Source organism: Hemibagrus wyckioides, linkage group LG26 (assembly GCF_019097595.1).
Source record: "Hemibagrus wyckioides isolate EC202008001 linkage group LG26, SWU_Hwy_1.0, whole genome shotgun sequence".
Classification (NCBI taxonomy): Eukaryota; Metazoa; Chordata; class Actinopteri; order Siluriformes; family Bagridae; genus Hemibagrus; species Hemibagrus wyckioides.
Window position 1 is genome coordinate 15,369,692 of NC_080735.1, and position 13,875 is coordinate 15,383,566.

At 39.2% G+C, this 13,875-nt stretch overlaps 1 protein-coding gene across 4 annotated transcripts; it reads right to left on the reverse strand.

The window, feature by feature from the left end:
- Positions 1-4,732: 4,732 nt before the first annotated feature.
- On the reverse strand, positions 4,733-13,471 carry pnpla4 (patatin-like phospholipase domain containing 4). 4 transcript variants are annotated; one of them, XM_058380330.1, is made up of 8 exons: positions 13,409-13,427; positions 12,726-12,817; positions 11,705-11,894; positions 11,237-11,331; positions 7,118-7,253; positions 6,343-6,408; positions 5,979-6,131; positions 4,733-5,062 (listed from the first exon to the last, which is right to left on the reverse strand). In XM_058380330.1, exons 2-8 carry the CDS (start codon positions 12,773-12,775, stop codon positions 4,928-4,930), a joined length of 825 nt encoding a protein of 274 aa, XP_058236313.1. In that variant the 5' UTR covers positions 12,776-12,817; positions 13,409-13,427; the 3' UTR covers positions 4,733-4,927. The 4 variants fall into 4 exon arrangements, with proteins under 4 accessions (XP_058236313.1, XP_058236314.1, XP_058236315.1 ...); XM_058380331.1 differs by lacking the exon at positions 12,726-12,817 and having other exon boundaries at positions 13,409-13,471; XM_058380332.1 differs by lacking the exons at positions 12,726-12,817; positions 13,409-13,427 and adding an exon at positions 13,084-13,104.
- Between the last annotated feature and the right edge of the window lie 404 nt (positions 13,472-13,875).

The window sequence follows — 13,875 nt, forward strand, 5'->3', positions numbered from 1 at the left end:
TGGCCGTGACCACGTGTTTACTCTGGCTGGCGCCGCAGTGAAATCACACTCAGCACCCGGACCGTGCCAATCCACAGCATATGTGCTGCAGAGATACACTCCCTGCCCTCAGTCACCTAACCATTCCTCCAAATAGAGTCTAACTCACTCTCGAAGGAATTATGACCAGTCCCACAAATCCATACAGTTATTTTAGGATCAATCGGCCCGCAGTGTTTTTTAAAATATGAACCAATTAGTAATTTATTTAAAGCAGTTTTACTGAAGATGAATAGATGAGTCTTATCCTAAGTTACTGAACAAGCTTCTCTCATATCTGATCACCTGCACAACAAGAAAAGTTTGCTCCTGTGACTTTTTTATTGGGTCAACATGAGATCCCAACACAGTCCCAACACACACCTCTACTATCAAACTCCAGTCCATCACTCTGATGTCCTCATTTGCCATTTCGATTCTGTTTACCCCAATGGAACCCAGTATGGTTCAAATATAGGCCCTATTCACAAAGACCCCCTCCCCCTCCATATCTGACATTTCCAATGTTTTTCATCCTCAAGCAAACCCTGAAATGCTTGGCATGCTATCAGACATTAACCTTTCTCTTTACAAAAGAACCTGTGCAGCTCAGCTGGGCTCGGCATGGTCCCATTTGTGCAACAAAGTGGTTCTCGCACATATGCTAGGGACAAACTTCAGAGCACAGGATGGATGTCTTCACACAGCAGTCCATGCGTTGCCTTTTTTTTTTTTCTTTTTATTCCACACTCTCTGTCTCACGGCTCAAGACATGGCAGGGTGTAATTTCATAGGCAAATGAATACACATGTTGGGAAGCCTCCAGAAAACAAGCACACTAAGGCTTCTTCTATTCTTGGAGCCACGTTTCCATTGGAAAGAATGGGAAATACCAAGAGTGTGATCCAGGGAATCTCTAGCCTCAGGTGCATGTGTTACAAGCCAGGTAAAATCATAAAATCCTGTTTTTTCCCTTTAAACACAGCACCCAGCTGTTCTACGAGTGTAAATTCTGGAATGGACAGCTTACTAATGATGGTGGCTGTAGATATTCTGTTTCATATGGACTTTCATTTGGCAGACAGTTTTATCCAGTTCAGCTACAAGTGAGACAGGATATAACTGAAGAATTAAGGAAAGCAGTCAAGGGTCTCTGGTATCTGTTTTCCACCAACAAGCTACAAGTGTCTGTTCTAAAGCCAGTGTATGATCTGGCTTTCTGTGTGTTTCTGCAAAGGACTCAGTTCTCTGCTGCCAATATGCTTTTTTGTGAATTTCCCATTGGGATTTTGTCACTATGACAAGAACTATTGTTTACATGATTGTCATTAAAATAAAAAGTGAAGCTAAGAAACATACTTATGAAACCATGGCTAGGTTTTAGAGGTTTGGCTATTAAACTCATAAAAATATGACCAGTTTGGCTATTACATCTGCAGAAATGGGTTGGTTCAACTTGTGGAACTCTGACATGGTCCCACTGGGGTGACTATCAAACTGGTAGAAACTTGGATCGATTCAAGCAGTTTGCCTATTAAACTGGTGGAAATGGCCTGGCCATTAAACAGGTAGAAACTTGGATCAGTTCTAGTGGATTGGCTGTTAAATTAGTGGAAACATGGCTTGTTTCAGGTAGCTCAGACCTGGGGTTTTGCTGTGAAACTAGTGGAACTTGTTGGAATGTGGCTTGGTTCTAGTGTTTTGGGTATAAAATTGGTGGAAACACAGCTTGGCTTTAACGGTTTGTCTATTAAACTGGTAGAAACATAGCTTGGTTCCAATGGTTTGTCTGTTAAACTGGTGGAAACATGACTTGGTTCCTATAAAGGCTCCTTGGCTCTTGGTGATTGAACTCATAAAATTCAGATTATACAGCACTTTCCCCAGATTTATTCTTAGAATTTTTTAAGAGTTATGTCAGGGCTTCTGAGTGACAAAACAAACATTTTTTTCAATTTTTTGATTGCTGGGGAAAATTCGAATTCCAGCACCTGGCCGTAATATTTGGGTTAAATGGATGGCATTATGAAACTAGCCAGTTGTGAGTGATTGCAATGTGATGTACAGTAGCATGTGCAGAATCATATACCCTATAAGATCACATCACAAGGAAACTGAAATCATTTGAACGTAAGTGGCTAACTGGCTCCGTGTGGGGAAAAAAAACTTTAGGCAAAGAATGTCGCAACAAAATTATCAAATGATAAATATCTAAATATGACACATGCTTCTTAATTACCCACAGTAGATGCTCCAGAGAATCCATAACATGAGTAATGTCTCAACTATGCTACGTCTTATGTTTTAAGATGAATGGGATATCATGCAACGCCAGTGATCCACAAAGCTAATTCATTCATCAGCATCAACTTAATGGTGCTCAGTAAATAATATGCAGCTCGTGTCTAATGGAGACTAACTGAAGCAGCTGCAGTGTTAGCGTCTAAACACTGCCTTCATGTATCTAATGTGATGGAAGTTCTGTAACAGGTTTTATGTTGAATGATAAACAACAAACAACACAAGTGATTAAACTGGAGGAAACATGGCATAGTTGTAGAGTTTTGACTATTAAACCTGTGGAAATGGGTAGGTTCTAGTGATTTGGCTGTTAAACTGGTGGAAACAGGAATTCTAGTGGTCTGGTTATTAAACTGGTGTAAACGTGGATGTATTTTAGTTGTTTGTCAATTAAATTGGTGGAAACGGAGAAATCTGGTGGTTTTGCTGTTAAACTGGTGGAAATAGAGGAATTCTAGTTGTTTGGCTTTTAAACTGGTGGAAACAGGAATTCTAGCTGTTAAACTGGTGGAAACAGATTTATTCTAGTGGTCTGGATATTAAACTGGTGGAAACATGGATCAATTCAAGTGGTCTGGCTGTTACACTGGTGGAAACATGAATTCTAGTGGTTTGGTTATCAAACTGTGGGAGACAGGATTTCTAGCTGTTACACTGGTGGAAACAGATGAATTCTAGTGGTTTGGCTGTTAAACTGGGAAACTAATTTATTATTTGTGATTTAAACTGGTGGAAATGGATGTATTCTGGTGGCTTGGCTATTAAACCGGTAGAGATGTGGCTTGGTTTATATAAAGTTTCTTTGTCTCCAGCTTAAATTATCTAATGATAAATAACTAACTAAGGCCTGGGCTTCATAATTACCCACAATACACGCTCTAGAGAAAGTATAGCATGAATAATGTGTCTGCTTTGGTGGAACGTTTCATAGCAGGCTGCCTAGTGTTGAATGTTAAATAAACACATTTTATCAAACAGGTAGGCAAAAACCCTGCAGGCTCGGTGCACAAACGTTTCCCGCGGAACAGAGTTCCATCAGCCTGCTTGAAGGCAAGTTGAAGGCATATTTATGTCTCCTCATCTCTCTTTCTCTTACTCACTCTTACTTTAAATCACAAACACACACATAGCATGCCACTAATCTTTCACCCTTCCCCGGGGAAACATAACCGGCGAAATCAAGGCCGAGCAAAACGGCTGTTGCGAGAGGTTAGACGACTCCCTGAGTTCAAACGGCCTCTCTCGCGGTTACGCTTGTTCTCCGAGCATGAAACCGAAGGACCTGCAGACAAATTCTGTTACGCTGTTGTTATAAAAACTGGTGGCAGGGACCCTGCTGTGAGTTTTAGCTTTAGAAGATAGTGTTCTCGCATAAGACAGGCTTCATCTTTGATTCTGCACTCCAGTAAGAGCTCTGCGAGGGCACGTTCCTTCAGCTCCACAACTTCAACCCCCACTTATATTTGCTTCCTGCTTTCATAACGTCATGCTTAGGCTAAGCCAATTCTCTCTACATCGGCATCTCGGTTAAATCCAGAAATATACTTCAAATATATTCAAACTTGAGCTGCCAGACTCCAGGCTTCTTGCACGTAACATTCCGCCCATACTTCAACAGTTACACCAGCTGCCTGTTTTGAGTTGAGCAGACTTTCCAAAAAAACAGATCAGCCTCCACAGGGGGCAGGAGATGCTGTACCTCGAGAAGAAGACACAGACGTCTCACAAATTCTGTCCTACTTCAAATCCCAACATATCACTTCCCTCAACATTATCTCCTCTCCTGTATAGCAACATGGAGTATGAAAAAGTCGTAGAACTTTCTAATGAGATTAATACATTATTAACTTTTATATAATTGGTTTTATGTTGAACGATAAGGCAAGGTGACTAGTAAACAGGGCTCAGTTCTAGTGGTTTGACTATTAAGCCTGTGAAAATGGGTAGGCTAGAGCGATTTGGCGGTTAAACTGGTGGAATCAGATGAATTCTAGTGGTCTGCTTATTAAACTAATGGAAACATTAACCAATTCATGTGCATTATTAACTTTTATGTAACACAAATGGCAAAGGGAATCCTGATGAAATTTGGTGGCACTTAGGTTTGTAAAAATTTTACTTATTTTTCTCCAGGGCAAGGGTTCTCAAAATGTTTGCAAACATATAATAATAATATAAATTACACTAACAAACTCATCAACATGAAGCTCAGTGTATAAGTGTGTACAATAATATGTTGGCTATTTGTGAAAGCCACAAACACTTTCATTCATATTACTGGATTTTTTTTTTTTTTGTCATTAAATTCAGGATTATTTTGATGGCCGTTACTGTTTGTACGAAACCCATAACATTCAGCTAATGTGTAAAACAGTCTAATAATAAGGAGCAGAATAATAACAAATACACAAAGTAAAAATTCAACTTTTATTTAAGAACCGGACAATTTTTACAGCAGTTTATTCTGGGAATAAATCATGTATGTACATATATACAGGGTTCAATCAAGACATTACAGTTAAAAAATAACCTTCTCGACCGCAGTGTTGAATTACTGTCGAACACATTCTTGGCTAAATAAATCGAATAAAAATAAAGCCCTCGTTTTTCATTCCTGTGTCCAGCCCTCTGTCCTGAGAAAGTGCAGCGCGTCCTCGTAGCCTTTTTGATGCAACTCTTGCATTCGGAGCAAGGGCGGCGGGAACAAGGCCTGGTTCAGTCGTTTGATGTTCTCTGTGGAAAGCTGAGAGGAGAATCAAAGCGAAGGCAAAAAAGATCAGTGCCTCTGCTCAATGCGCACTCTACTGTGTACCAACTATATTCCTATAAAACATTGATGAATGTTGCTCGGGGCAGTGATGGTGGCTCAACAATGGTTGTGAGTTTATATCCCAATCCCAGGGTTAGTGCGGTGTGAACGAAGGAAAAAAAAAACAAGGGAAGGAAGAAATGTGAAAATGGAACGCTTTAGTCAGTGGACATATTGCTAATAAGAAAATCCAATCAGGTGTTTAAAAAAATATTTCATGGATGAGAGAATTACTATTCTTCCTCCAGGTCACAGTAAGAAAGCAGAGAGTTGTGATCGCTACTTAATAATAAGCAGCTCCTCCATTTTTCACCTAACCTCAAAGTCCTTCCTGCTTGTTTTCTATTACGTTCATCCAGGTAAAAACAATACATCGTCTCCCTTATGGCTGAAAAACCCTAGACGATGACAAACTTTTAAAACACATGTTTATGAGATAAAAAGACATTTTCAAATGTATTCAAATTTTTTTAAACTAAATCCTATCTGATGTCTAATAAATAATTCAGCTATTTTTCCTGACACAGCTTGGCGAAGTTGAATACACATGAACACCATAAAGTCGTAATTACGAGTAGGAAAATCAAGATTTTCTGCGTTGGGACGAGTCAGTAAGAAAACATGATGGATGTCAGTTATTTTGTCACTTTCTAGAAGTACAGTGTTAAAAAAAAAAAAAAAAAACCTTGCTGTTTTTTGTTTGTAGTCATTTAAGAGAAACCACACCTCCATGTTGTTCCGACAGAATTGTCGTAATTACGATTTCCCCACTCTTAAATACAAACTTTCCAGGACGATTTAAACACACAGAAAGATAAGAGACAGCAAGCTATTTGTAGGTCAGACTCACTGTAACGGTCATGTTCGCCAGTTTAAGGTTCAGCTTCCTGCGACCCACGTGAGGCGGACACACGTCTTGCTGGCCGCTGAACGGAGACACGGTGATGGTTCGTCCCACAGCGAGGACGGGAAGACTGTCTGTAAATCCCCCGTCCATCCACTTCTACTGGAATTAAATGCGAGAGTGTGTGTTTACAGACTTAATATAAACGTCGCCCAATATCAGGTATGCTGACATGTGTAGTGTCTTAAACTGAAGCGCAGTGGCTACATCTGACAAGCTGGAATTGACCATCCGGAAACAAGCACACACACACACACACACACACACACAGTTCAGAGCTGAGACGCTCACTCACACTACAGCACATTACCTGGCCCTGGAATTCCACTGGCTTCACTCCTGCATACAGAGGAACAAAGCTGCTGGCCAGAAGAACCTGCAGGACAAACAGACAAGACACCATGATCAGAGAGACTCGAAGATCAGCTGAAAAGAAAATGAGGAAAGAGCGAGAGAAAGTGCCAGAGCGTATAAGAGCAAACAGGCAGAAAAATAAATGAGTGTGTGAGAGAGCAAGAGGAGAGCTAAAGGAGGAAATTAAGGAAAACAGGATAAAGTACAGATGGAGAGGGAGAGAGCGAGAGACATGGAGTGGAAAAAAAGGAGAGGGCAAGAAGGGAAAAAAATTGAAAAGACGGGGAAAGAAGGATTGACAAGATTGGAAAAAAGTAAAAATGGATGAAGTGACAGAAAGGATGCAAAAGAAAGGATGCAGGAAGAAAAGTGGGGGAAAGAGACAAAGGGAAAATGGATGGATGAATGCAAGGAAGGAAAAAGAAAGAAAGTACAGGACAAAAAGTAAAAAAAAAGGGACAACAGAAAGAAAGAGAGAGAATGCCAATGCAAGAGAAAAGGAATAATCAGGTGGATGCAGCACGAGACAAAGTGACAGAAACGGTGATGAAGGAAAGGAGGAGAAGGAGAGAGGAAAGTAACAGTGTTAATAAAATCAGTGTGTCAGTGTGAAAGATCACATTGTGTGTTAAATTACTGCTTACAGCATCACTTACTGATGTGCTCTCGTCCCCCGTCCCCTCTGAGCTGATCTATAAATCATTCTCCGTTACCCCGAGGAGTGTGAATACCTTAATGAGGTGTTCTCTGGAGGGGAAGCTGGACACCATGCTGTTCCTCCCTGTGCTGCAGTTGGTTAGGGAGACATGCAGGCGCTCGCTGGCCAACAGGTGAGCATCGGGAGGGAGAATGCGGTCGATGCCGCCTCTGGAGGCCGGGGACAAGACACATGCTCGTTTGTCATCTCTGCATAATTAACAACTCCGCCAATTCTCCCCAAACGCCATCCCATAATTACACAATCTGTTTGGCCAAGCTGCTTCAGTCACAACGCAGGAGGTGATGGAATTCAGTTCTGGATATTTTTTTTTCCAGATGGATGGAGACTTTGGTCACAGTTTATCTAAAGCCAGGGCAAGTTTTATTTATTTATTTTAATTGCAGTGTCAGTTTTATCGGTGGTCACGTTTACACACACGAAGAACTTTTTTATTCAGATCCTTTCTTCTTCCTTGAAAGACCTAATATGGCTGTGGTAGGAGATACGCTCCTGCACGCTGCGCCCAAAACAGCATCGCTGATTCATATTTCATGGCTCGGCAAAATGAACCCGTTCTGAAGGACATGCATCGAGTTACCTCAAGGTCAAGACCGCCCTGTTCACTCTAACACACACACACACTTTTCCTGTAACCACATAGCACAAGGACATTCTTTTTTTCTAGCTCAAACATCACCATGCTGCTGCTGTTGTTATTGAACAGATATCTTACAGTGGTCTGGAAAAAAAAAAAAAAAAGTCGCAGTGCCAAACGCTGGGTAAGGGGAAAAAACGGATGGTGCTCGGGTACGAGTGTGAGTTTCACAGAGGCGATTAAGTTAATGTACAGGCTTATTCGTCTGTTTTACGAGCCGTGCCTCGCCAGCAGGGGGGGAAACGTGTGATAATGGTTGAACAATAAATGGAGGCTGACCGCCCATTTTGGCACTAAACTTCAAGGACCCTGAAACACAAACGCTATTAGATGGGCTGAAATGGGTTTTGGCTCTTGAGCTGAAGAAGATACAGTGTACATGAAACATAGAGCTGGCATTATCATGTCATCTACTTAAAAAAAACACTACAAGAGTCATTGCATTTACACATGAAATTCTACAAAAACGTGTGATTTCACGTGAAGCCACGCAGAAGTGGATTATTTCTATATATCTGCAGTGTCTTATTCTCCTTACACTCCATCAATTTGCCAATGGTTACAATGTTTTGTTTATTTACTAACACATCGCTCATTTTAACGCTTTGTCGTTAAGATTTAACGTTGTGGAACATCTGTGAGACAAGTTCCTGTTTTCACTAGCGGTGATATCACAGGTCACTCCCTCACCAGCACTTTTCCTTCTCTCTCTCTCTTCTTTTTTTTTTGGAAAAAAAAGAAGGAAAGAAACGGAAAAAAAAAAAAAACCCACACAACAAAACAGTAAAAACTTTTCCTTCATTACCGAGAGCCAGGAAAGTGTAAACTCCTCTGTCCTAAATACTTTCATGTGCTGGGAAACTTTCTAAAGCACTGTGACTGTTTCAAAGTGTTAAGACTTGAGACTCTTTCCATAAATATCTTCTTAAGTCTGTTTTAGACTGTATGTTGCCATCCAAATCCCTGTGTATGCACTGTTACTATAGGAACTATATCAAACGTATTACAGACGGACCTAGCGGTTTGCCGAAAATAATACAAACCTGCTGACCAATCAGATTCAAGCATTCACATCCCATGAATCTGTAATAATCAATAGAATAAAAACTGTACAGATAAACAAACTGGGGTTGATCCTTAGATTAAAACAGAGGAATAATTACCAATAATCACAATTCTTCTTCCTGACATTTCATGAGAGTGACTCTTATTTCAGACTCACAAAAACATAAGTAAAGGGATTGAAAACTCGGCCTGTGCTGACCTCAGCTACTTGTTAAACTCAATTGGGACTCATACTGCGGAGATCTGCTTTGTTGCTATGGTAACGCAACCTAAGCTAAAAGCAATTCCCTGTGTGTGTTCAAAGTTGCTTCTGATGACATGTTACATGCACATGATGGAAGATTTCACGACAGACATGTCATGTCTGTAAGAAGAAAAACAGCAAAAAGAAAAAATAGCAATGATAAAAAATATATGTACTGGGCTCAATTTCTTGTTTTTGTGTCCCAACGGTAACAAGGTCAAATATTTAAGGAATAAAAATTGTTCCGTTTAGGAAAATAATCAATGACGGTGTGGTGTGGTGTACAATTTGCTAAAGCCGTGCACATTTTATCCACTCACTTATGTTATAGCAGCTATAAAAATCTTGCTCCCTAACCAGCTTCTCTTTTGACGCAAATGAACACAAACACAGTGGAACCTCGGCATACAACTTTAATTCGTTCTGGAGGCGAGCCCTTAAGGCGAAAAATTTGTATTGTGAAATGAATTTTCCCATATGAATAATATAAATGCAGATAATCCGTTCCAGCCACCCAAAAATATCACCAATATTCCAAATACGAAGCGTATGGAAACTGTATGGCTGCTTACAAAGAACTGACCCAAGCCAAGCATTCCTTGTCAAGGGTCCTCACAGGAAGTCGTGCCACCAAGCTTGGGCTAAAAATAGAACAGACCACCCACATCAACAAAATCTGTCAACAAAAAACAGACGTAAAATCACCTAGCTTTTGAACGCATGCCATAGGCAACGTTGGTATCGTGGGTTGACTCTTTCAGAACAGCTTTCGCTGAAAATTGTGAACTCGCTTCGGTTGGCTTCGCTTGGCTTTCCACAGATGCAAACAACTTCTGAATGATGCCCGGTCATACACGCAACTTAGCCGGCGGTCGGTTTGATGCTCATGCTAATAATGCATTGTATGCCGATGCAAATTTGTTGCAAAATTTCAATTCTTAAGGCAAAAATTTTATAGGGAGGGCATTTCTTATGCCAAGGTTCCACTGTACTGTAATATAATCAACCTCCTGACAAACAAATTTCATTTCTATGTCTTGGGTGAAGCCTGACGGAATCCGACGGAAGAGCACTGTATTAAACCTAGTACTAATATTTAGATTTCTAAAAGCGGTGAGCTGTATTGAGCAATTAGAAATAAACGTTACCATTATACAGTCAGAATATCTACAGAGATGGCAAGGATGGTGCCCACAAAATGAGGGTTAATTGAGCAATCATTGACAGCCGTGTTTAAATCGAAATGCATTTTCAGCACCATTTTACTGGAATCATTCCACTGCTACTGAAGAGAAGCTTTCAACTTGAGACCCCATTGATTGCACCTGGTTTAAAAATGATGGAGTGTTTTTTTTTTTTTTGCATTCATCTCTCATGCTGTTAAAACACGCGTGTTAGCTTTCATCAACTCATAATGGGTCAATACTATGATTAAATATAATATAAATCAATAAAGTATATACAGAGGGGCCTAGAAAAAGTATACACACTTTAACAGTTGTTATCTATGACCTTTTTTATAACTCGAATTGAATTATGGCAGCAATGTGTAGTATTATGTCTACTCCAAAGATGACCTCATGCAACCGTCAGAAGAGATCCAAAGAAAATGCCGGAGGCACTCTTGACTTTTGAGCAACGCAAGATCATTTTGAAGTGGTATTAAGAATTTGAAAATGTGCATTTGGAACAGAATCAACAATACGACTAACCATCGCACGATTTCCTGATGTTCATACAGTAGTTCACAGTGTCTAGATGTAAATGGTGACCACCTTGAGCACCTAATGTGATTGCATCATTCAAACATGACTTACTTTTATGTTTATATAAATTTAGTAATAAAAGTTGTATGCATATATTTTTCATATTAAAGTATGTATACATTTTTTGGGCCCCTCTGTATATATAAAAACAAACAGCTATAACATTAAAACCACCTGCCTAATCTAATCAAGCTCTAACTCATCAAGGCATGGACTCCACAAGCCTAACCAACCACTGTATACCAGGGACAAAATTTCTGCTGTTCTAGAGATGCTCTTTGGTCTTGGTAATTGCTCAGATCCTTCTGTTTACCCATTTTTCCTGCTTCCAATACATCAACTTCAACAACTGGCCATTCACTTGCTCCCTAATATATCCCTAATAGGTGCCATCTTTAATGGCTGCTGACTTTACCTCACCTCAGCTCAAGCATGAAGTCGTATCCAGGTGTCATCGCACCAAGCTTCTGTTTTCTGACATTGCTGGCAAATCTGTAGGTAAATTCCTTGCAGTGCTGAAGTAGAAGGGAAGACAACAGTTAATCAAGAGTCAGAATGTATTCCTGAAAGTGAAACGTCTCATCATTGTCGATTTTAGTTATTCTTGTTGTTGCTTTTATGGTTGTGATTGTTGTTGTCACTGTCATTGTTGTGCTCCTTGTATTATTTGTTGTTGTTGCTGCTGATTTTATTGTTGTAGTCACTGTCATTGTGATTGTCAATGTTGTCATCAGTGTCGCTGTTATCATCATTGTTTTCGGTGAGGAGTTGCTTCCTCATCAGTGCTGCTACTTTTATTACAGTTGTCACCGTCACGGTCATCACTGTCAATGCTTTTATTGTTGTTAGTGTTGTTTTAAGGCTTAGTGCTGCTGTGGTTAACTCTACCTCCAGCTTATCAGGGGCTGTGATGAGAACAGCAGCCACCAGGGCTCCAGCTGATGCCCCAGCGCAAGCTCTTAAACACGACAGCAGCCGGTGCCCGTGTGTGAGAAAAGCATCGACTGCGCCGAGCTGATAGATACCCAGAAAGCCACAAGCAGCAAAGGACAAGTTGACCACCACCATCACTGCATCTCTGCAGGGAAATCAGTATGTTTTACAGATTACTTTCAGCTTTCAGTCAAGCCGTCTGCGTTTTATTGTATTCCATCTAAACAGGCACATACTGCAAGTTGAAATATTATGCCTCAAGCCATCACTGTGCAATATCCAAGACAAGACAGATGCTCTGTAGACAGGGCTACATATACTGTAAATATTGCAACGGATGTAATAAAGTGTAAAAATGGCAATGAAGCAAGTGTTCATACATTTTAGTCTTTATATAGAAGGGTAACTATATGGTGATGTTAACTATATGATAATGGTAACTAATATTTATTATTTACAGAAAGATTATGGGATTTCTTCCATAACTAATGGATATTTCCATTAATATATTTTATAAAAATGGAGACGCTGATGTTTAAAATGCAAATGTTTTGCTTTCATTGAGCTACCAGAGGAACAAGAATAATATTATTATTTCATCTCAATAATAATAACAACAACAACTTAAATAGAAGAAAACATTTCAAGTTTAATAAAGAGTGAATCGTTTTACAGAAAGAAATGTCTAAAAGGAGAGAGAGATATATATATATATATATATATATATATATATATATATATATATATATATATATATATATATATATATATATACACACACACACACACACACATACACGCACAACCTCTCAAAAGTTTGGGATCACTCAAAAATGTTATTGTTTTCCCAGGAAACACACAAAATTAGTCTGAATAGAAAATACAGCAAAAGAACAGGACATGCTGACATGTCAGAGTTAGAAACAATGATTTTGATGGAAATGATGAATGTTTTCTTCAAACTCAAAAACCCCACCTTTTGCAAAAATAATCTGATGAGATTTCACCCCATGCTTCCTGGAGCATCTCCCACAAGATGGATTGGCTGATGGAGTCTTCCCTCTGTAGCTGAAATCAAGCTGAACTATGCAAATGATCCCAAACTTTTGAGCGGTATTATATAATACCGCTCAAAAGTTTGGGATCATTTGCATAGTTCAGCTTGATTTCAGCTACAGAGGGAAGACTCCATCAGCCAATCCATCTTGTGGGAGATGCTATGGAGATAGCAGCCAATCCATGCAGCTATGGAGATGCTATGGAGATGTATATATATATATATATATATATATACACACACACACATCTAAATAAACATAATTAAAATATTGGACCTGATTAAGCTTTAATTCCAGAGTTGTTAAGTGTCGTTTTCATCGAGTTTCTAAGTTCATAATTCATTATTCCAGAAGGAACTCTGCAGATTAAAATGATTATAATATAATTATGCATTTATTTTTTTTAATCATACCTGCTGCCTACTCAAGTGAATAACATTCACACTGATTAACCAGGTTAATGGAGGTCTGGATAAATGCATAAAAATGCATAAAACTTTTAAAAACACAACTAAGTAAATGGATAAAAGTCCCATTATTTGCGCATGTAAAAGTTATATTCAACTTTATAAAGTCACTTATTTATTCCCAAATGACTCACCGTCACTCAACACAGCGACCTGAGCGCGTTTAAAGAGGAAAACAAGCTTAAAACGTGTTCCGCTTTACTTCCTGGTCTAAATAGGTTTCAAAATAAAAGCCTAAGCATAAAGCGTGGCAATATATATACTAAATAGCAAGGACAATAGTATGTAGTACACGTGCTAAAAGCTACACATGCATACTATTTAGTGCGGTAGTACGATAGGGTATACATGTTAATTAAAATGGATGTACTGTAATATATTAAATAATCCATATGCTTTATGCTAATTCTGTTAGGTAATTAAAAGTAATAAATAATAATGAAATAATGAATATCTTTGATAAGCAAACAAAAAAAAACAGGGTGCAATTAAAAAGATATTTAATCCAGCGACTGGCACACTTAGCCAACTAGCATACATGGCCGTTATACTTTTCTGTATCATGTATAAGCATGCAACAGCTTAAATTAAAAAGAAAGAA